The sequence below is a fragment of the Engystomops pustulosus genome, chromosome 5 (genome assembly GCF_040894005.1).
Source record: "Engystomops pustulosus chromosome 5, aEngPut4.maternal, whole genome shotgun sequence".
NCBI classification, from domain to species: domain Eukaryota; kingdom Metazoa; phylum Chordata; class Amphibia; order Anura; family Leptodactylidae; genus Engystomops; species Engystomops pustulosus.
The window spans coordinates 214,483,708-214,508,082 of record NC_092415.1 but is presented as its reverse complement, the minus strand read 5'-3'; the positions used below and the strand labels follow the sequence as shown (position 1 = coordinate 214,508,082).

The window sequence follows — 24,375 nt, the reverse complement described above, 5'->3', positions numbered from 1 at the left end:
TCCTCCAGCAGGAGGCGCTATCACCGCACTGTATAGAGGGTGTATGAGCGCTGTATATAAGGTAACAAATGCTTCACCATAGATGATTGTCTTGTCTGTATCCGGAGTATGACATGTTACATTGTTTCCCTGTATGGATACATATAGGTATCACCATCGCTGTGATCGGTCCCCGCAGGTTACACAGCTGGAGGGCCCCGCAGCCTCTGCTCCTATCACACAGATGGTGACTTAGCACCGGAGGAGCGCGCATGCGCATGCAGAATCGGAGGACGCCGAGGCGAGAGCGTGGGGCTCTATGCTGCACCATTGGAATATATTATTATAGGAGACGCTACAAATCGTGAATCCTCTGTGTATCAATACAGAGAAACAATGTAACTATTGTCCTGTGATTGTATGTGATAGTAAAGCGTTTGTCACCTCCGTCCATGTGTACAGGTCACACTGAGGACTAGGACGCTGTTCACAACGATGGGCGTGGCCATCAGGCAACCCGTATTAGCAGCCTGTGATGTCATCAGTGATCATTGTAACATTTCTGATCTGTTATTATAGGAAGATTATCTAATTGTGGAGATTATTTATCTGCATTTGTTTACACTGAGACGTTTTAGGGTAAATAACTTGGGTTTTATTGCTCGGGGTTTATATCCAATACATTTTGTTTTGTCTGTTTGGTCCAGGACAGACACCCGGGCACCACCGCCAGCACCCGGGTGGGTGAGGAAAGTGCTGAGATAATCTAATCCAGAGCTGAGCACAGATTATGGTGGATGGAGCAGCAGAAGATCAATGAATATTTGCTATTAGAAAGCTCATTAGAGGGACTTGTATCTCAACTGCTATCATCTCCCTGACCACAAGAGGGCGCTATATCACTGTGGATACATCTACCCCTGCTGCAGTATTAATATTCACCTATATATATATATATATATATATGCTACCCAGGGCTGGATTATGAGAGGGATCCTGGGGCACGCTACCCAGGGCCCCCACCACCCTGTAAACATTATTTATAGTTCCCCTTGTAGTTTGTTATTAGAAACATTTTACATAAAGGCTACAAGTTACTGTGACAAATGGGTGTAACATTCAGTGACAGCAAGCATGGAGGATTGCACAATATCCCTATAATCTCCAGATCAGGGGCATTAGGGGCACTCACATAGCAGATGGCTGCCAGTTCCTGCCGCAGGTTGCTGGCTTCCAGGCTGGACGGGGTCTTCACGGGGTTGACGCCGTTGTCGTAGACGGTGAACTTTGTGCCCATCAGGTTGGACCTGCAGCGATCATGTGATTAGCGCTAAGCATGTGACTCCGCAGAGTGTCTCGCCTCATGGCACATAACATTACCGCAGTTTTCCGATGAAGCTCTCGCCGCCGCGGGACAGGTCGGTCGGGTCGATGGAGATGAGGTAATTTGAGGTTTTACTCTTCTTCCGTTTCCTTCCGGCCAATAGAAAAACCTGAAAAAATCCAAAAAGGTCATAAAGTAAATGATCAAGATCAGCGCCGCACAGGTCATCCGGGGGAGATGGAGGGTCTGCAGCCGGGACCCCAAGGAGACCTGACCCCAGAGAAGACCCTAAGCCTAGAGGAGACACTGACCCTAGTGGAGACCCTGAGCCTAGAGGAGACACTGACCCCAGAGAAGATCCTAAGTCTAGAGGAGACCCTGACCCTAGTGGAGACCCTAAGCCTAGAGGAGACCTGACCCCAGAGAAGACCCTAAGCCTAGAGGAGACCTGACCCCAGAGAAGACCCTAAGCCTAGAGGAGACCTGACCCCAGAGAAGACCCTAAGCCTAGAGGAGACCCTGACCCCAGAGAAGACCCTAAGCCTAGAGGAGACCTGACCCCAGAGAAAATCCTAAGTCTAGAGGAGACCTGACCCCAGAGAAGACCCTAAGCCTAGAGGAGACCTGACCCCAGAGAAGACCCTAAGCCTAGAGGAGACCTGACCCCAGAGAAGACCCTAAGCCTAGAGGAGACCCTGACCCCAGAGAAGACCCTAAGCCTAGAGGAGACCTGACCCCAGAGAAAATCCTAAGTCTAGAGGAGACCTGACCCCAGAGAAGACCCTAAGCCTAGAGGAGACCTGACCCCAGAGAAGACCCTAAGCCTAGAGGAGACCTGACCCCAGAGAAGACCCTAAGCCTAGAGGAGACCTGACCCCAGAGAAGACCCTAAGTCTAGAGGAGACCTGACCCCAGAGAAGACCCTAAGCCTAGAGGAGACCCTGACCCCAGAGAAGACCCTAAGTCTAGAGGAGACCTGACCCCAGAGAAGACCCTAAGCCTAGAGGAGACCTGACCCCAGAGAAGACCCTAAGTCTAGAGGAGACCTGACCCCAGAGAAGACCCTAAGTCTAGAGGAGACCTGACCCCAGAGAAGACCCTAAGTCTAGAGGAGACCTGACCCCAGAGAAGACCCTAAGCCTAGAGGAGACCTTGACCCCAGAGTAAACCCTGAGCCTAAAGGAGACACTGACCCTAGTGGAGACCCTGAGCCTAAAGGAGACACTGACCCCAGAGTAAACCCTGAGCCTAAAGGAGACACTGACCCTAGAGAAGACCCTAAGTCTAGAGGAGACCCTGACCCCAGAGTAAACCCTGAGCCTAAAGGAGACACTGACCCTAGTGGATACCTTGAGCCTTGAGGAATACCTGACCCTAGAGGAGACCCTGACCCCACAGGAGACCCTGACTCTAGAGGAGACCCTGACCCCACAGGAGACCCTGACTCTAGAGGAGACCCTGACCCTAGAGGAGACCCTGACCCTAGAGGAGACCCTGACCCTAGAGGAGACCATGACCCTAGAGGAGACCCTGACCCTAGAGGAGACCCTGACCCCAGAGGAGACCCTGACCCCAGAGGAGACCCTGACTCTAGAGGAGACCCTGACACTAGTGGAGACCCTGACCCTAGAGGAGACCCTGACCCCAGAGGAGACCCTGACCCTAGAGGAGACCCTGACCCTAGAGGAGACCCTGACCCCAGAGGAGACCCTGACCCCAGAGGAGACCCTGACCCTAGAGGAGACCCTGACCCCAGAGGAGACCCTGACTCTAGAGGAGACCCTGACCCCAGAGGAGACCCTGACTCTAGAGGAGACCCTGACCCTAGAGGAGACCCTGACCCTAGAGGAGACCATGACCCTAGAGGAGACCCTGACCCTAGAGGAGACCCTGACCCCAGAGGAGACCCTGACCCCAGAGGAGACCCTGACCCTAGAGGAGACCTGACCCCAGAGGAGACCCTGACTCTAGAGGAGACCCTGACCCCAGAGGAGACCCTGACCCTAGAGGAGACAGGGTGATGGGGCAGCGGGACGTGGACAGTCTCGGATCGGTAGGACGACACACAATGTGGTGATGGATATCAGGAAGTGGATGTCATGTTGACCTTTTTACCGTCCTCCCGCTCCAGGTGCAGGTAGTAGGTGGGGTACATGCCGCGGTCCATGCCCTTCTTGTCTCTGGTGATCCTGCACTTGATGGTCACCCCCTGAGGAGCCGGCCGCATGGAGAACTCCTCCAGGTCCTCCACATCGATGGAGGGCTCGTTGGTGGCGGGGCTGGGGGCCGACGCTGTCTCCTGCATGGACACAATGAGAAGCCTGTAATGTGGACCACCCCTTTAAGCCTCCCAGCCAATCACATGTTACCGGCCGCAGCCGCAGTGAGGAAGTGACGGACCTTGTTGGACTTCTTGCTGGTGGCGGAGCCCGGTCTGGTGTTACTGTTGAGCTGAGATGAGCTGGAGCTGTCCTCGTCCTCCTCATCCTCCTCCTCATCAAAGTTCATACTACTGGATATTCCTGGGGAGATGAGGGAGGGACGGTGAGTACGAGGCGCGGACTGCGTGTGTAATGTGTGTATATATGATGTGTGTGTGTATGTAATGTATATGTGTGTATATATGATGTGTGCATGTATGTAATGTATATGTGTGTGCATATGTGATGTGTGTAATGTATATGTGTGTGTATATGTGATGTGTGCATGTATGTAATGTATATGTGTGTATATGTGATGTGTGTATGTAATGTATATGTGTGTATATGTGATGTGTGCATGTATGTAATGTATATTTGATGTGTGTATATATATATGTAATGTATATGTGTGTATATGTGATGAGTGTATGTAATGTATAAGTGTGTATATATGATGTGTGTATGTAATGTATATATGTGTATATGTGATGTGTGTATGTATGTAATGTATATGTGTGTATATGTGATGTGTATGTATGTAATGTATATGTGTGTATATGTGATGTGTGCATGTATGTAATGTATATGTGTGTGTATATGTGATGTGTGTATGTAATGTATATATGTGTGTATATGTGATGTGTGTATGTATGTAATGTATATATGTGTGTATATGTGATGTGTGTATGTATGTAATGTATATGTGATGTGTCTATGTATGTAATGTATATGTGTGTATATGTGATGTGTGTATGTATGTAATGTATATGTGTGCGTATATGTGATGTGTCTATGTATGTAATGTATATGTGATGTGTGTGTATGTGATGTGTGTATGTATGTAATGTATATGTGTGTGTATATGTGATGCGTCTATCTATGTATGTGATGTGTGTATATGTGATGTATGTAATGTATATGTGTGTATATGTGATGTGTGTATGTAATGTATATGTGTGTATGAGATGTGTGCATGTATGTACCCCCGAATGGTGACTGTCAGGGGCTGACAAAATCTACCCCCGAATGGTGATTGTTGGGGAACTGTTGTACAGGGTTGACCAGGTACAGGGTGAGGAGGTTGAGCAACTTGTAGTACCCCAATCTCACCATAGGCTGGTGCTAGATTTGGCACACAAACATGTGCTGGGAGGGCACTTAGGTGCTGAGAAGACCCGAGAGAGGATCCTGCAGAGATTTTTCTGGCCCGGGGTGTGGGAGGAGGTAAACCGGTATTGTAGCTCCTGCCCTGAGTGTCAACTTACTGCCCCAGTGTCCCACTTCAGGAGTCCTTTGGTTCCGTTACCAATCATAGAGGTGCCATTTGAACGGATTGCAATGGATTTGGTTGGCCCCATAGTCAAATCCTCAAGGGGGCACCAATACATCCTGGTTATCCTGGACTATGCTACGCGGTACCCGGAGGCAATCCCGTTAAGGAACACCTCCTCCAAAAACATTGCTAGGGAGCTGTTCCAGGTGTTCTCACGCACAGGCCTCCCCAAGGAAATCTTGACTGACCAGGGTACCCCATTCATGTCTAGGGTAATGAAGGAGATGTGTAAGTTACTGCAGGTAAAACAGCTCCGCACCTCTGTGTATCATCCTCAGACAGATGGCCTGGTCGAGAGGTTTAACAAGACCTTGAAGGGGATGCTAAAGAGGGTGGTCAGCAAAGATGGGAAGGACTGGGATTGTTTGTTGCCCTATTTGATGTTTGCCATACGTGAAGTTCCCCAGTCCTCCACGGGTTTCTCACCCTTTGAGCTGTTATATGGACGTTCCCCACGAGGGCTTTTGGATGTAGCCAAGGAGACCTGGGAACAGGAGAGGACCCCCCACCGTAGTGTGATAGAACACGTCTCCCTTATGCAGGACCGCATAGCGGCGGTAATGACCCTTGTAAAGGAGCACATGACAAGGGCACAAGAGGCCCAGTCTAGGGTCTACAATAGATCAGCCAGACTCAGGACCTTTAACCCAGGCGATAGAGTGCTAGTTCTGGTGCCCACCGTGGAAAGCAAGTTCTTGGCAAAATGGCAAGGACCATATGAGGTCATGGAGAAAGTGGGGAAGGTAACCTACAGGGTATCTCAGCCGGGGAGGAGGAAACCCGAACAGATATACCACGTGAACCTCTTAAAGCCGTGGAGGGAAAGAGAGTCCCTGATGGCCGTGGGAGTAGAAAAGGCGTCTGTCCCCAAAAAGGTGACACCGGAGGTAGGTGTACCCGATGCCAAGGTGCCTGAAGTACGGATCTCGGAGTCCCTCTCCAGGGCTCAGGTTCAGGAAGCGAAGGAGTTTGTGCTCCGAAATGTGGATGTGTTCTCTAAGTTACCGGGACGTACTTCAGTCATCAAGCATGACATCATAACCGAACCCCACATCCGGGTACACCAAAAACCCTACCGGGTCCCTGAAGCGCGCCGGCTTGCCATATCTGAAGAAGTCAGGCAGATGTTAGACCTGGGGGTTATCGAGGAATCTAAAAGTGACTGGTCGAGTCCTATTGTGTTGATTCCCAAACCTGATGGTTCCCTACGGTTCTGCAATGACTTTAGGAAGTTGAACGAGGTGTCCAAATTTGATTCTTATCCCATGCCCAGGGTTGACGAGTTGATAGAACGACTTGGACAGGCTAGGTTCTTCTCCACCCTTGACATGACGAAAGGGTATTGGCAGGTACCCCTGACTGACAGGGCTAAAGAGAAGACCGCTTTTGTTACTCCTGATGGGCTTTTTCAGTACGTGGTACTCCCCTTTGGGCTACATGGGGCTCCCGCCACATTCCAGAGGTTAATGGATCTCGTGCTAAAACCTCACCGGAGATATGCCTCGGCCTACCTGGATGACATCATAGTCTATAGTAACGACTGGGAGAGTCATCTAGCCAAGGTACAAGCAGTGGTAGACTCCCTGAGGGCAGCAGGGCTGACAGCGAACCCCCAAAAATGTGCACTGGGTCTGGAAGAGGCCCGTTACCTGAGGTACCGTATTGGGCGAGGTGTCATCAAACCCCAAGTAAATAAAGTGGAGGCGATCCAGCAGTGGCCACGACCTATGAGCAAGAAGCAAGTGAGGGCTTTTCTGGGCATAGTGGGCTATTATCGCCGATTTATCCCCGATTTTGCTACCATAGCGGCACCCCTGACGGACCTGACCAAGGGTAGCAGGGCGGTGATGGTAAAGTGGAGTGAAGAGGCTGAGGGGGCGTTTGTGCGAGGGACCGGTACTGATCACCCCTAACTTCACCAAGACCTTTATTGTACAGACTGACGCTTCTGACGTGGGCTTGGGGGCTGTCCTGTCCCAAGTAGTGGAGGGTGAGGAACATCCCGTGACATTCCTGAGCCGCAAGCTCACACCTCCTGAGAAGAACTATAGTATAGAGAGGGAGTGCTTGGCGATAAAATGGGCTCTGGAATCCCTGAGGTATTACTTGATAGGGCGACAGTTTACACTGGTGACCGATCACTCTCCCCTCACCTGGATGAGTCAGGCCAAGGAGAGGAACGCCAGGGTCACAAGGTGGTTCCTAATGTTGCAGAACTTCAAGTTCACGGCAGAACATCGAGCGGGAAAGCTGCATGGGAATGCCGATGCCCCCACAGGGTCAAACAGAGGGGGAGGGTATGTGAGACACTGAAGGGGGTAACTGTGGATGGCCGGTATGTTTCCCCTGTGTTATCATACTATGCGAGCGAGGCCTTAGTGCTGAGGTTGTGTTGTCCAGCACCTTGGACACAGGTGGTGGGAACAGCCTAATCAGCCTGCATAAAGCCGCTGAGCAGAGCTGCGAGTGTTGTCTCTCTGAGTGGAGGCTGGAGAGCACGCAGCCTTGTCCTCCATGCCTGTATGTATGTATGTAATGTATATGTGTGTATATGTGATGTGTGTGTGTATGTAATGTATATGTGTGTATATGTGATGTGTGTATGTATGTAATGTATATGTGTGTATATGTGATGTGTGTATGTAATGTATATGTGATGTGTGTATGTATGTAATGTATATGTGTGTATATGTGATGTGTGTGTGTATGTAATGTATATGTGTGTATATGTGATGTGTGTATGTTTGTAATGTATATGTGTTGTGAGACACTGAGGGGATAACTGTGGATGGGCGGTATGTTTCCCCTGGGTTTTCCTACTATGCAAGGCTAATGCGGAGGTTGTGTTGTCCGGCACCTTGGACACAGGTAGTGGCAGCAGCCAAATCAGGCGGGATACAGCTGCTGAGCAGAGCTGAGAGAGGAGGCAGGAGAGTGCAGCCCTGACCTCTGTGCCTGGAACAGCGATGTACTTTATGTCCTAGTGGTGAGTGAGGGGATCTGTGTATAACGAGCGCCCGGACGGGGAGGATTATGTTTATCAATATGGGGAGAGAAAAAGAACTGGACGGCACATCCACACATCTCTCCAGGTGACTACCTCTTGTATCTCTGCAGGTGACTACCTCTTGTATCTCTCCAGGGGACTCCCTCTTGTACCTCTCCAGGTGACTCCCTCTTGTATGTCTCCAGGTGACTACCTCTTGTACCCCTCCAGGTGACTACCTCTTTTATCTCTCCAGGTGACTCCCTCTTTTATCTCTCCAGGGGACTGACTCTTGTACCTCTCCAGGGGGCTACCTCTTGTATCTCTGGGATCTCCTCCAGGACTGATGGAGACCTCTCTGGGTGACTACCTCTTGTATCTCTGCAGGTGACTACCTCTTGTATGTCTCCAGGTGACTACCTCTTGTATCTCTCCAGGTGACTACCTCTTGTATGTCTCCAGTTGACTCCCTCTTGTACCCCTCCAGGTGACTCCCTCTTGTACCCCTCCAGGTGCCTACCTCTATTATCTCTCCAGGTGACTACCTCTTTTATCTCTTCAGGTGACTCCCTCTTTTATCTCTCCAGGGGACTGACTCTTGTACCTCTCCAGGTGACTACCTCTTGTACCTCTCGCTCTCTCTCTCCAGGTGACTCCCTCTTGCATTTCTCCACATGACTCCCTCTTGTATCTCTCCAGGTGACTACCTCTTGTACCTCTCCAGGTGACTCCCTCTTGTATCTGTGGAGAGCAGCCCAGACTGTGCAGAGCAGTGACCACAGCACAAGGACTGGGGGGTATAAGAGATTCTCCGGGGTCTCACACTGTTTGGTGAGAATATAATCCCACATGTGATAAGTCAGAGGGTCTGACGCCTTCAGTGCGAATCTACAATTATTATAGTCAGGAAAATACAGGAAACTGAGAGCAGGCTCCTCCTCCGTCCTGTGTATATATGTATATGTGTGTATTTGGAAGTAAAGTGTAATGTATATGTGTGTAATGTATATGTGTGTGATGTATGTGTGTGTGTAATGTGTATATGTGTGTGTAATGTATATGTGTGTGATGTATGTATGTGTGTGTAATGTATGTGTGTGTGTGTAATGTGTATATGTGTGTGTAATGTATATGTGTGTGATGTATGTGTGTGTAATGTATGTGTGTGTGTAATGTATGTGTGTGTAATGTGTATATGTGTGTGTTAATGTGTGTAATGTATGTATGTGTGATGTATGTATGTGTGTGTAATGAATGTGTGTGTAATGTATATAAGTGTGTGTAATGTATATGTGTGTGATGTATGTGTGTGTATATATATGTGTATGTATGTGTGTGTGTAATGTATATGTGTGTGTAAATGTGTATAATGTATGTATGTGTGTAATGTATGTATGTGTGATGTATATGTGTGTGTAATGTATGTGTGTGTAATGTATATGTGTGTGTGTAATGTGTATATGTGTGTGTAATGTATATGTGTGTGATGTATGTATGTGTAATGTATGTGTGTAATGTATGTATGTGTGTAATGTGTATATGTGTGTGTAATGTATATGTGTGTGATGTATGTATGTGTAATGTATATGTGTGTGTAAATGTGTATAATGTATGTATGAATGTAATGTATGTATGTGTGATGTATATGTGTGTGTAATGTATGTGTGTGTAATGTATATGTGTGTGTGTAATGTGTATGTGTGTGTGTAATGTATATGTGTGTGTGTAATGTATATGTGTGTGATGTATGTATGTGTAATGTATGTGTGTGTAATGTATATGTGTGTGTAAATGTGTATAATGTATGTATGTGTGTAATGTATGTATGTGTGATGTATATGTGTGTGTAATGTATGTGTGTGTAATGTATATGTGTGTGTGTAATGTATGTATGTGTAATGTATGTATGTGTAATGTATATGTGTGTGTAATGTATGTGTGTGTAATGTATATGTGTGTGTAATGTATGTGTGTGTGTAATGTATGTATGTGTGTGTAATGTATATGTGTGTGTGTAATGTATGTGTGTGTGTGTAATGTATGTATGTGTGTGTAATGTATATGTGTGTGTGTAATGTATGTATGTGTGTGTAATGTTTATATGTGTGTGTAATGAATATGTGTGATGTATATGTGTGTGTAATGTATATGTGTGTAATGTATAAGTGTGTGTGTAATGTATGTGTGTGTAATGTATGTGTGTGTGTGTAATGTATGTATGTGTGTGTAATGTATATGTGTGTAATGTATGTGTGTGTGTAATGTATATGTGTGTAATGTATGTATGTGTGTGTAATGTATATGTGTGTAATGTATGTGTGTGTGTAATGTATAAGTGTAATGTATGTACGTGTGTGTAATGTATATGTGTGTGTAATGTATATGTGTGTGTAATGTATATGTGTGTAATGTATATGTGTGTGTGTAATGTATGTGTGTGTGTAATGTATGTATGTGTGTGTAATGTATATGTGTGTGTAATGTATATGTGTGTAATGTATATGTGTGTGTAATGTATATGTGTGTAATGTATATGTGTGTGTGTAATGTATGTGTGTGTGTAATGTATATGTGTGTGTAATGTGTATGTGTGTGTAATGTGTATATGTGTGTGTAATGTGTATATGTGTGTAATGTATATGTGTGTGTAATGTATATGTGTGTGTAATGTATGTATGTGTGAATTTGAAATATAATAAGATAAATCCCTGGCAGATACATGAAGATCCTGGTGATCTCTTGCCCCGGCCCCCTGTAGCCCCCGCTAGGCTGGCGGAGGACTCACCTTTCTTCTGCATGGTCACCCTCAGGTCCTGTTTGCTCTGCTGTTGGCCGCTGGCCGTTGTTTCTCCCTCCTCCTCCTCGTGGTTGGACTGACCGACTGTGAGTATCTGCACGTGACTCCCCAAATCTGCCGCCTCATCCGGGAAGGCAGCGGCGGGGCCATCGATACCTGAGGGGCAGACACCGGGCACTGAGCAGGCAGTTATATCACTACTGCCCCCTGCTGGCTGGGGCGCCCCCTTCCCATAGTGCAAATCCATAAGACACCAGCTCCACTGATACCGGATACAACAAAATAAAACTCACCAAATAACAAGAGGAAATAATATAACACATTCCCCACGTGTACAGGGACACAACATATCCACATCCACTGCAGACACGTCACATGACCACAAGCAGCAGGAAATATCCAGACAATGCCCCCCCCCCCCCCCCCCACCATGCAACAGGCAGGAGACTATGAGCTTTACCCTAACGGACTAATCCTGTCTACAGTCCAACACAACGGCAGACACCGAAAATGTCTACCACTAGTGGTGGTGTATAATGTATATGTAGTGATCTCCTCCTAGTGGTGGTGTATAATCTGTATGTAGTGATCTCCTCCTAGTGGTGGTGTATAATCTGTATGTAGTGATCTCCCCCTAGTGGTGGTGTATAATCTGTATGTAGTGATCTCCCCCTAGTGGTGGTGTATAATGTGTATGTAGTGATCTCCTCCTAGTGGTGGTGTATAATGTGTATGTAGTGATCTCCCCCTAGTGGTGGTGTATAATGTGTATGTAGTGATCTCCCCCTAGTGGTGGTGTATAATCTGTATGTAGTGATCTCCTCCTAGTGGTGGTGTATAATGTGTATGTAGTGATCTCCCCCTAGTGGTGGTGTATAATGTGTATGTAGTGATCTCCCCCTAGTGGTGGTGTATAATCTGTATGTAGTGATCTCCTCCTAGTGGTGGTGTATAATGTGTATGTAGTGATCTCCTCCTAGTGGTGGTGTATAATCTGTATGTAGTGATCTCCTCCTAGTGGTGGTGTATAATGTGTATGTAGTGATCTCCTCCTAGTGGTGGTGTATAATGTGTATGTAGTGATCTCCCCCTAGTGGTGGTGTATAATCTGTATGTAGTGATCTTCTCCTAGTGGTGGTGTATAATCTGTATGTAGTGATCTCCCCCTAGTGGTGGTGTATAATGTGTATCTAGTGAGCTCCTCCTAGTGGTGGTGTATAATGTGTATGTAGTGATCTCCTCCTAGTGGTGGTGTATAATGTGTATGTAGTGATCTCCCCCTAGTGGTGGTGTATAATCTGTATGTAGTGATCTCCTCCTAGTGGTGGTGTATAATGTGTATGTAGTGATCTCCTCCTAGTGGTGGTGTATAATGTGTATGTAGTGATCTCCTCCTAGTGGTGGTGTATAATCTGTATGTAGTGATCTCCTCCTAGTGGTGGTGTATAATCTGTATGTAGTGATCTCCTCCTAGTGGTGGTGTATAATCTGTATGTAGTGATCTCCTCCTAGTGGTGGTGTATAATGTGTATGTAGTGATCTCCTCCTAGTGGTGGTGTATAATGTGCATGTAGTGATCTCCCCCTAGTGGTGGTGTATAATCTGTATGTAGTGATCCCCTCCTAGTGGTGGTGTATAATCTGTATGTAGTGAGCTCCCCCTAGTGGTGGTGTATAATGTGTATGTAGTGATCTCCCCCTAGTGGTGGTGTATAATGTGTATGTAGTGATCTCCCCCTAGTGGTGATGTATAATGTGTATATAGTGATCTCCTCCTAGTGGTGGTGTATAATCTGTATGTAGTGATCTCCCCCTAGTGGTGGTGTATAATGTGTATGTAGTGAGCTCCCCCTAGTGGTGGTGTATAATGTGTATATAGTGATCTCCTCCTAGTGGTGGTGTATAATGTGTATGTAGTGATCTCCCCCTAGTGGTGGTGTATAATGTGTATGTAGTGATCTCCCCCTAGTGGTGGTGTATAATGTGTATATAGTGATCTCCTCCTAGTGGCTGTGTATAATCTGTATGTAGTGATCTCTTCCTAGTGGTGGTGTATAATCTGTATGTAGTGATCTCCTCCTAGTGGTGGTGTATAATGTGTATGTAGTGATCTCCCCCTAGTGGTGGTGTATAATGTGTATGTAGTGATCTCCCCCTAGTGGTGATGTATAATGTGTATATAGTGATCTCCTCCTAGTGGTGGTGTATAATCTGTATGTAGTGATCTCCCCCTAGTGGTGGTGTATAATGTGTATGTAGTGAGCTCCCCCTAGTGGTGGTGTATAATGTGTATATAGTGATCTCCTCCTAGTGGTGGTGTATAATGTGTATGTAGTGATCTCCCCCTAGTGGTGGTGTATAATGTGTATGTAGTGATCTCCCCCTAGTGGTGGTGTATAATGTGTATGTAGTGATCTCCCCCTAGTGGTGGTGTATAATGTGTATGTAGTGATCTCCCCCTAGTGGTGGTGTATAATGTGTATGTAGTGATCTCCCCCTAGTGGTGGTGTATAATGTGTATGTAGTGATCTCCTCCTAGTGGTGGTGTATAATCTGTATGTAGTGAGCTCCCCCTAGTGGTGGTGTATAATGTGTATGTAGTGATCTCCTCCTAGTGGTGGTGTATAATGTGTATGTAGTGATCTCCCCCTAGTGGTGGTGTATAATCTGTATGTAGTGATCTCCTCCTAGTGGTGATGTATAATCTGTATGTAGTGATCTCCCCCTAGTGGTGATGTATAATGTGTATGTAGTGATCTCCTCCTAGTGGTGGTGTATAATGTGTATGTAGTGATCTCCTCCTAGTGGTGGTGTATAATGTGTATGTAGTGATCTCCTCCTAGTGGTGGTGTATAATCTGTATGTAGTGATCTCCTCCTAGTGGTGGTGTATAATCTGTATGTAGTGATCTCCTCCTAGTGGTGGTGTATAATCTGTATGTAGTGATCTCCCCCTAGTGGTGGTGTATAATGTATATGTAGTGATCTCCTCCTAGTGGTGGTGTATAATGTGTATGTAGTGATCTCCCCCTAGCGGTGGTGTATAATGTGTATGTAGTGATCTCCCCCTAGTGGTGGTGTATAATCTGTATGTAGTGAACGCCTCCAGGTGGTGGTGTATAATCTGTATGTAGTGATCTCCTCCTAGTGGTGGTGTATAATGTGTATGTAGTGAGCTCCCCCTAGTGGTGGTGTATAATGTGTATGTAGTGATCTCCTCCTAGTGGTGGTGTATAATGTGTATGTAGTGATCTCCCCCTAGTGGTGGTGTATAATGTGTATGTAGTGATCTCCCCCTAGTGGTGGTGTATAATGTGTATGTAGTGATCTCCTCCTAGTGGTGGTGTATAATGTGTATGTAGTGATCTCCTCCTAGTGGTGGTGTATAATGTGTATGTAGTGATCTCCCCCTAGTGGTGGTGTATAATGTGCATGTAGTGATCCCCCCCTAGTGGTGGTGTATAATGTGTATGTAGTGATCTCCCCCTAGTGGTGGTGTATAATGTGTATGTAGTGATCTCCCCTAGTGGTGGTGTATAATCTGTATGTAGTGATCTCCTCCTAGTGGTGGTGTATAATCTGTATGTAGTGATCTCCCCCTAGTGGTGGTGTATAATGTGTATGTAGTGATCCCCCCTAGTGGTGGTGTATAATGTGTATGTAGTGAGCTCCCCCTAGTGGTGGTGTATAATGTGTATGTAGTGAGCTCCCCCTAGTGGTGGTGTATAATGTGTATGTAGTGATCTCCCCCTAGTGGTGGTGTATAATCTGTATGTAGTGATCTCCCCCTAGTGGTGGTGTATAATATGTATGTAGTGATCTCCCCCTAGTGGTGATGTATAATGTGTATGTAGTGATCTCCTCCTAGTGGTGGTGTATAATCTGTATGTAGTGAGCTCCACCTAGTGGTGGTGTATAATCTGTATGTAGTGATCTCCCCCTAGTGGTGGTGTATAATCTGTATGTAGTGATCTCCCCCTAGTGGTGGTGTATAATCTGTATGTAGTGATCTCCTCCTAGTGGTGGTGTATAATGTGTATGTAGTGATCTCCTCCTAGTGGTGGTGTATAATGTGTATGTAGTGATCTCCCCCTAGTGGTGGTGTATAATGTGTATGTAGTAATCTCCTCCTAGTGGTGGTGTATAATGTGTATGTAGTGATCTCCTCCTAGTGGTGGTGTATAATGTGTATGTAGTGATCTCCTCCTAGTGGTGGTGTATAATGTGTATGTAGTAATCTCCTCCTAGTGGTGGTGTATAATGTGTATGTAGTGATCTCCTCCTAGTGGTGGTGTATAATCTGTATGTAGTGATCTCCTCCTAGTGGTGGTGTATAATCTGTATGTAGTGAGCTCCCCCTAGTGGTGGTGTATAATGTGTATGTAGTGATCTCCTCCTAGTGGTGGTGTATAATCTGTATGTAGTGATCTCCTCCTAGTGGTGGTGTATAATGTGTATGTAGTGATCTCCTCCTAGTGGTGGTGTGTAATGTGTATGTAGTGATCTCCTCCTAGTGGTGGTGTATAATCTGTATGTAGTGATCTCCCCCTAGTGGTGATGTATAATGTGTATGTAGTGATCTCCTCCTAGTGGTGGTGTATAATGTGTATGTAGTGAGCTCCCCCTAGTGGTGGTGTATAATCTGTATGTAGTGATCTCCTCCTAGTGGTAGTGTATAATGTGTATGTAGTGATCTCCTCCTAGTGGTAGTGTATAATGTGTATGTAGTGATCTCCCCCTAGTGGTGGTGTATAATGTGTATGTAGTGATCTCCCCCTAGTGGTGGTGTAGAATCTGTATGTAGTGATCTCCCCCTAGTGGTGGTGTATAATCTGTATGTAGTGAGCTCCCCCTAGTGGTGGTGAATAATGTGTATGTAGTGATCTCCCCCTAGTGGTGGTGTATAATGTGTATGTAGTGATCTCCCCCTAGTGGTGGTGTATAATCTGTATGTAGTGAGCTCCCCCTAGTGGTGGTGTATAATGTGTATGTAGTGATCTCCTCCTAGTGGTGGTGTATAATGTGTATGTAGTGATCTCCTCCTAGTGGTGGTGTATAATGTGTATGTAGTGATCTCCTCCTAGTGGTGGTGTATAATGTGTATGTAGTGATCTCCCCCTAGTGGTGGTGTATAATCTGTATGTAGTGATCTCCTCCTAGTGGTGGTGTATAATGTGTATGTAGTGATCTTCTCCTAGTGGTGGTGTATAATGTGTATGTAGTGATCTCCCCCTAGTGGTGGTATATAATCTGTATGTAGTGATCTCCCCCTAGTGGTGGTGTATAATGTGTATGTAGTGATCTCCCCCTTGTGGTGGTGTATAATCTGTATGTAGTGATCTCCTCCTAGTGGTGGTGTATAATCTGTATGTAGTGATCTCCTCCTAGTGGTGGTGTATAATGTGTATGTAGTGATCTCCCCCTAGTGGTGGTGTATAATGTGTATGTAGTGATCTCCCCCTAGTGGTGGTGTATAATCTGTATGTAGTGATCTCCCCCTAGTGGTGGTGTATAATCTGTATGTAGTGATCTCCTCCTAGTGGTGGTGTATAATGTGTATGTAGTGATCTTCTCCTAGTGGTGGTGTATAATGTGTATGTAGTGATCTCCCCCTAGTGGTGGTATATAATCTGTATGTAGTGATCTCCCCCTAGTGGTGGTGTATAATGTGTATGTAGTGATCTCCCCCTTGTGGTGGTGTATAATCTGTATGTAGTGATCTCCTCCTAGTGGTGGTGTATAATCTGTATGTAGTGATCTCCCCCTAGTGGTGGTGTATAATGTGTATGTAGTGATCTCCCCCTAGTGGTGGTGTATAATCTGTATGTAGTGATCTCCTCCTAGTGGTGGTGTATAATGTGTATGTAGTGAGCTCCCCCTAGTAGTGGTGTATAATCTGTATGTAGTGATCTCCTCCTAGTGGTGGTGTATAATGTGTATGTAGTGATCTCCTCCTAGTGGTGGTGTATAATGTGTATGTAGTGATCTCCCCCTAGTGGTGGTGTATAATGTGTATGTAGTGATCTCCCCCTAGTGGTGGTGTATAATCTGTATGTAGTGATCTCCTCCTAGTGGTGGTGTATAATGTGTATGTAGTGATCTCCTCCTAGTGGTGGTGTATAATGTGTATGTAGTGATCTCCTCCTAGTGGTGGTGTATAATCTGTATGTAGTGATCTCCCCCTAGTGGTGGTGTATAATGTGTATGTAGTGAGCTCCTCCTAGTGGTGGTGTATAATGTGTATGTAGTGATCTCCTCCTAGTGTTGGTGTATAATCTGTATGTAGTGATCTCCCCCTAGTGGTGGTGTATAATGTGTATGTAGTGATCTCCCCCTAGTGGTGGTGTATAATCTGTATGTAGTGATCTCCTCCTAGTGGTGGTGTATAATGTGTATGTAGTGATCTCCCCCTAGTGGTGGTGTATAATGTGTATGTAGTGATCCCCCCCTAGTGGTGGTGTATAATGTGTATGTAGTGATCTCCCCCTAGTGGTGGTGTATAATGTGTATGTAGTGATCTCCCCCTAGTGGTGGTGTATAATCTGTATGTAGTGATCTCCTCCTAGTGGTGGTGTATAATCTGTATGTAGTGATCTCCCCCTAGTGGTGGTGTATAATGTGTATGTAGTGATCCCCCCTAGTGGTGGTGTATAATCTGTATGTAGTGATCTCCCCCTAGTGGTGGTGTATAATATGTATGTAGTGATCTCCCCCTAGTGGTGATGTATAATGTGTATGTAGTGATCTCCTCCTAGTGGTGGTGTATAATCTGTATGTAGTGATCTCCCCCTAGTGGTGGTGTATAATCTGTATGTAGTGATCTCCCCCTAGTGGTGGTGTATAATCTGTATGTAGTGATCTCCCCCTAGTGGTGGTGTATAATCTGTATGTAGTGATCTCCTCCTAGTGGTGGTGTATAATGTGTATGTAGTGATCTCCTCCTAGTGGTGGTGTATAATGTGTATGTAGTGATCTCCCCCTAGTGGTGGTGTATAATGTGTATGTAGTGATCTCCCCCTAGTGGTGGTGTATAATCTGTATGTAGTGAGCTCCCCCTAGTGGTGGTGTATAATGTGTATGTAGTGATCTCCCCCTAGTGGTGGTGTATAATGTGTATGTAGTGATCTCCTCCTAGTGGTGGTGTATAATGTGTATGTAGTAATCTCCTCCTAGTGGTGGTGTATAATGTGTATGTAGTGATCTCCTCCTAGTGGTGGTGTATAATCTGTATGTAGTGATCTCCTCCTAGTGGTGGTGTATAATCTGTATGTAGTGAGCTCCCCCTAGTGGTGGTGTATAATGTGTATGTAGTGATCTCCTCCTAGTGGTGGTGTATAATGTGTATGTAGTGATCTCCTCCTAGTGGTGGTGTGTAATGTGTATGTAGTGATCTCCTCCTAGTGGTGGTGTATAATCTGTATGTAGTGATCTCCTCCTAGTGGTGGTGTATAATGTGTATGTAGTGATCTCCCCCTAGTGGTGGTGTAGAATCTGTATGTAGTGATCTCCCCCTAGTGGTGGTGTATAATCTGTATGTAGTGAGCTCCCCCTAGTGGTGGTGAATAATGTGTATGTAGTGATCTCCCCCTAGTGGTGGTGTATAATGTGTATGTAGTGATCTCCCCCTAGTGGTGGTGTATAATCTGTATGTAGTGAGCTCCCCCTAGTGGTGGTGCATAATGTGTATGTAGTGATCTCCTCCTAGTGGTGGTGTATAATGTGTATGTAGTGATCTCCTCCTAGTGGTGGTGTATAATGTGTATGTAGTGATCTCCTCCTAGTGGTGGTGTATAATGTGTATGTAGTGATCTCCCCCTAGTGGTGGTGTATAATCTGTATGTAGTGAGCTCCCCCTAGTGGTGGTGTATAATGTGTATGTAGTGATCTCCTCCTAGTGGTGGTGTATAATGTGTATGTAGTGATCTCCTCCTAGTGGTGGTGTATAATGTGTATGTAGTGATCTCCTCCTAGTGGTGGTGTATAATCTGTATGTAGTGAGCTCCCCCTAGTGGTGGTGTATAATGTGTATGTAGTTATCTCCCCCTAGTGGTGGTGTATAATCTGTATGTAGTGAGCTCCCCCTAGTGGTGGTGTATAATGTGTATGTAGTGATCTCCTCCTAGTGGTGGTGTATAATGTGTATGTAGTGATCTCCCCCTAGTGGTGGTGTATAATGTGTATGTAGTGATCTCCCCCTAGTGGTGGTGTATAATCTGTATGTAGTGAGCTCCTCCTAGTGGTGGTGTATAATGTGTATGTAGTGAGCTCCCCCTAGTGGTGGTGTATAATCTGTATGTAGTGATCTCCCCCTAGTGGTGGTGTATAATCTGTATGTAGTGATCTCCTCCTAGTGGTGGTGTATAATGTGTATGTAGTGATCTCCCCCTAGTGGTGGTGTATAATGTGTATGTAGTGATCTCCCCCTAGTGGTGGTGTATAATCTGTATGTAGTGATCTCCCCCTAGTGGTGGTGTATAATGTGTATGTAGTGATCTCCCCCTAGTGGTGGTGTATAATCTGTATGTAGTGATCTCCTCCTAGTGGTGGTGTATAATCTGTATGTAGTGATCTCCCCCTAGTGGTGGTGTATAATGTGTATGTAGTGATCTCCCCCTAGTGGTGGTGTATAATCTGTATGTAGTGATCTCCTCCTAGTGGTGGTGTATAATCTGTATGTAGTGATCTCCCCCTAGTGGTGGTGTATAATGTGTATGTAGTGATCCCCCCCTAGTGGTGGTGTATAATGTGTATGTAGTGATCTCCCCCTAGTGGTGGTGTATAATCTGTATGTAGTGATCTCCTCCTAGTGGTGGTGTATAATCTGTATGTAGTGATCTCCTCCTAGTGGTGGTGTATAATGTGTATGTAGTGATCTCCCCCTAGTGGTGGTGTATAATCTGTATGTAGTGATCTCCCCCTAGTGGTGGTGTATAATCTGTATGTAGTGATCTCCTCCTAGTGGTGGTGTATAATCTGTATGTAGTGATCTCCCCCTAGTGGTGGTGTATAATCTGTATGTAGTGATTTCCCCCTAGTGGTGGTGTATAATCTGTATGTAGTGATCTCCCCCTAGTGGTGGTGTATAATGTGTATGTAGTGATCTCCCCCTAGTGGTGGTGTATAATGTGTATGTAGTGATCCCCCCTAGTGGTGATGTATAATGTGTATGTAGTGATCTCCTCCTAGTGGTGGTGTATAATCTGTATGTAGTGAGCTCCCCCTAGTGGTGGTGTATAATCTGTATGTAGTGATCTCCCCCTAGTGGTGGTGTATAATCTGTATGTAGTGATCTCCCCCTAGTGGTGGTGTATAATGTGTATGTAGTGATCTCCTCCTAGTGGTGGTGTATAATGTGTATGTAGTGATCTCCCCCTAGTGGTGGTGTATAATCTGTATGTAGTGAGCTCCCCCTAGTGGTGGTGTATAATGTGTATGTAGTGATCTCCCCCTAGTGGTGGTGTATAATGTGTATGTAGTGATCTCCCCCTAGTGGTCGTGTATAATCTGTATGTAGTGAGCTCCCCCTAGTGGTGGTGTATAATGTGTATGTAGTGATCTCCCCCTAGTGGTGGTGTATAATGTGTATGTAGTGATCTCCTCCTAGTGGTGGTGTATAATGTGTATGTAGTGATCTCCCCCTAGTGGTGGTGTAGAATCTGTATGTAGTGATCTCCCCCTAGTGGTGGTGTATAATCTGTATGTAGTGAGCTCCCCCTAGTGGTGGTGTATAATGTGTATGTAGTGATCTCCCCCTAGTGGTGGTGAATAATGTGTATGTAGTGATCTCCCCCTAGTGGTGGTGTATAATGTGTATGTAGTGATCTCCCCCTAGTGGTGGTGTATAATCTGTATGTAGTGAGCTCCCCCTAGTGGTGGTGTATAATGTGTATGTAGTGATCTCCCCCTAGTGGTGGTGTATAATGTGTATGTAGTGATCTCCCCCTAGTGGTGGTGAATAATGTGTATGTAGTGATCTCCCCCTAGTGGTGGTGTATAATGTGTATGTAGTGATCTCCCCCTAGTGGTGGTGTATAATCTGTATGTAGTGAGCTCCCCCTAGTGGTGGTGTATAATGTGTATGTAGTGATCTCCCCCTAGTGGTGGTGTATAATCTGTATGTAGTGAGCTCCCCCTAGTGGTGGTGTATAATGTGTATGTAGTGATCTCCTCCTAGTGGTGGTGTATAATGTGTATGTAGTGATCTCCTCCTAGTGGTGGTGTATAATCTGTATGTAGTGATCTCCTCCTAGTGGTGGTGTATAATGTGTATGTAGTGATCTCCTCCTAGTGGTGGTGTATAATGTGTATGTAGTGATCTCCTCCTAGTGGTGGTGTATAATGTGTATGTAGTGATCTCCTCCTAGTGGTGGTGTATAATCTGTATGTAGTGATCTCTCCCTAGTGGTGGTGTATAATCTGTATGTAGTGATCTCCTCCTAGTGGTGGTGTAGAATCTGTATGTAGTGATCTCCCCCTAGTGGTGGTGTATAATCTGTATGTAGTGATCTCCCCCTAGTGGTGGTGTATAATCTGTATGAAGTGAGCTCCCCCTAGTGGTGGTGTATAATGTGTATGTAGTGATCTCCTACTAGTGGTGGTGTATAATGTGTATGTAGTGAGCTCCCCCTAGTGGTGGTGTATAATGTGTATGTAGTGAGCTCCCCCTAGTGGTGGTGTATAATGTGTATGTAGTGATCTCCCCCTAGTGGTGGTGTATAATCTGTATGTAGTGAGCTCCCCCTAGTGGTGGTGTATAATGTGTATGTAGTGATCTCCCCCTAGTGGTGGTGTATAATGTGTATGTAGTGATCTCCTCCTAGTGGTGGTGTATAATGTGTATGTAGTGATCGCCCCCTAGTGGTGGTGTATAATGTGTATGTAGTGATATTCCCCTAGTGGTGGTGTATAATGTGTATGCAGTGATCTCCCCCTAGTGGTGGTGTATAATCTGTATGTAGTGATCTCCCCCTAGTGGTGGTGTATAATGTGTATGTAGTGAGCTCCCCCTAGTGGTGGTGTATAATGTGTATGTAGTGATCTCCTCCTAGTGGTGGTGTATAATCTGTATGTAGTGATCGCCTCCTAGTGGTGGTGTATAATCTGTATGTAGTGATCTCCCCCTAGTGGTGGTGTATAATCTGTATGTAGTGATCTCCCCCTAGTGGTGGTGTATAATCTGTATGTAGTGATCTCCCCCATAGTGGTGGTGTATAATGTGTATGTAGTGATCTCCTCCTAGTGGTGGTGTATAATCTGTATGTAGTGCTCTCCCCCTAGTGGTGGTGTATAAACTGTATGTAGTGATCTCCCCCTAGTGGTGGTGTATAATCTGTATGTAGTGATCTCCCCCTAGTGGTGGTGTATAATCTGTATGTAGTGATCTCCCCCCTAGTGGTGGTGTATAATATGTATGTAGTGATCTCCCCCTAGTGGTGGTGTATAATCTGTATGTAGTGATCTCCCCCTAGTGGTGGTGTATAATCTGTATGTAGTGATCTCCCCCTAGTGGTGGTGTATAATCTGTATGTAGTGATCTCCCCCTAGTGGTGGTGTATAATGTGTATATAGTGATCTCCTCCTAGTGATGGTGTATAATCTGTATGTAGTGATCTCCCCCTAGTGGTGGTGTATAATGTGTATGTAGTGATCTCCCCCTAGTGGTGGTGTATAATGTGTATGTAGTGATCTCCCCCTAGTGGTGGTGTATAATGTGTATGTAGTGATCTCCCCCTAGTGGTGGTGTATAATGTGTATGTAGTGATCTCCTCCTAGTGGTGGTGTATAATGTGTATGTAGTGATCTCCCCCTAGTGGTGATGTATAATCTGTATGTAGTGATCTCCCCCTAGTGGTGGTGTATAATCTGTATGTAGTGATCTCCTCCTAGTGGTGGTGTATAATGTGTATGTAGTGATCTCCCCCTAGTGGTGGTGTATAATGTGTATGTAGTGATCTTCCCCTAGTGGTGGTGTATAATGTGTATGTAGTGATCTCCCCCTAGTGGTGATGTATAATCTGTATGTAGTGATCTCCCCCTAGTGGTGGTGTATAATCTGTATGTAGTGATCCCCCCCTAGTGGTGGTGTATAATCTGTATGTAGTGAGCTCCCCCTAGTGGTGGTGTATAATCTGTATGTAGTGATCTCCCCCTAGTGGTGGTGTATAATGTGTATGTAGTGATCTCCCCCTAGTGGTGGTGTATAATCTGTATGTAGTGATCCCCTTCTAGTGGTGGTGTATAATCTGTATGTAGTGATCTCCCCCTAGTGGTGGTGTATAATGTGTATGTAGTGATCTCCCCCTAGTGGTGTTGTATAATCTGTATGTAGTGATCCCCTTCTAGTGGTGGTGTATAATCTGTATTTAGTGATCTCCCCCTAGTGGTGGTGTATAATCTGTATGTAGTGATCTCCTCCTAGTGGTGGTGTATAATCTGTATGTAGTAATCTCCTCCTAGTGGTGGTGTATAATGTGTATGTAGTGATCTCCTCCTAGTGGTGATGTATAATGTGTATGAAGTGATCTCCCCCTAGTGGTGGTGTATAATCTGTATGTAGTGATCCCCCCCTAGTGGTGGTGTATAATCTGTATGTAGTGATCTCCCCCTAGTGGTGGTGTATAATGTGTATGTAGTGATCTCCCCCTAGTGGTGGTGTATAATCTGTATGTAGTGATCCCCTTCTAGTGGTGGTGTATAATCTGTATTTAGTGATCTCCCCCTAGTGGTGGTGTATAATCTGTATGTAGTGATCTCCTCCTAGTGGTGGTGTATAATGTGTATGTAGTGATCCCCCCCTAGTGGTGGTGTATAATGTGTATGTAGTGATCTCCCCCTAGTGGTGGTGTATAATGTGTATGTAGTGATCTCCCCTAGTGGTGGTGTATAATGTGTATGTAGTGATCTCCCCCTAGTGGTGGTGTATAATCTGTATGTAGTGATCTCCTCCTAGTGGTGGTGTATAATGTGTATGTAGTGATCTCCCCCTAGTGGTGGTGTATAATGTGTATGTAGTGATCTCCTCCTAGTGGTGGTGTATAATGTGTATGTAGTGATCTCCTCCTAGTGGTGGTGTATAATCTGTATGTAGTGATCTCCTCCTAGTGGTGGTGTATAATGTGTATGTAGTGATCTCCCCCTAGTGGTGGTGTATAATGTGTATGTAGTGATCTCCCCCTAGTGGTGGTGTATAATCTGTATGTAGTGATCTCCTCCTAGTGGTGGTGTATAATCTGTATGTAGTGATCTCCCCCTAGTGGTGGTGTATAATCTGTATGTAGTGATCTCCTCCTAGTGGTGGTGTATAATCTGTATGTAGTGATCTCCTCCTAGTGGTGGTGTATAATCTGTATGTAGTGATCTCCTCCTAGTGGTGGTGTATAATCTGTATGTAGTGATCTCCTCCTAGTGGTGGTGTATAATGTGTATGTAGTGATCTCCTCCTAGTGGTGGTGTATAATCTGTATGTAGTGATCTCCCCCTAGTGGTGGTGTATAATGTGTATGTAGTGATCTCCTCCTAGTGGTGGTGTATAATCTGTA

At 45.5% G+C, this 24,375-nt stretch overlaps 1 protein-coding gene across 3 annotated transcripts in view; it reads right to left on the bottom strand.

Annotated features, from left to right (window-relative positions):
* The window catches only part of LOC140133898 (tubby protein homolog), a 162,390-nt gene that overhangs the window by 5,163 nt on the left and 132,852 nt on the right, over positions 1-24,375 (bottom strand). For all 3 annotated transcript variants that reach the window (XM_072154584.1, XM_072154586.1, XM_072154585.1), the window contains 5 exons: positions 10,828-10,995; positions 3,704-3,825; positions 3,411-3,602; positions 1,360-1,472; positions 1,172-1,286 (listed from right to left, as the gene is read on the bottom strand). In XM_072154584.1, coding sequence (XP_072010685.1) covers positions 1,172-1,286; positions 1,360-1,472; positions 3,411-3,602; positions 3,704-3,825; positions 10,828-10,995 — 710 coding nt within the window. The remainder of the gene's footprint in view (positions 1-1,171; positions 1,287-1,359; positions 1,473-3,410; positions 3,603-3,703; positions 3,826-10,827; positions 10,996-24,375) is intronic.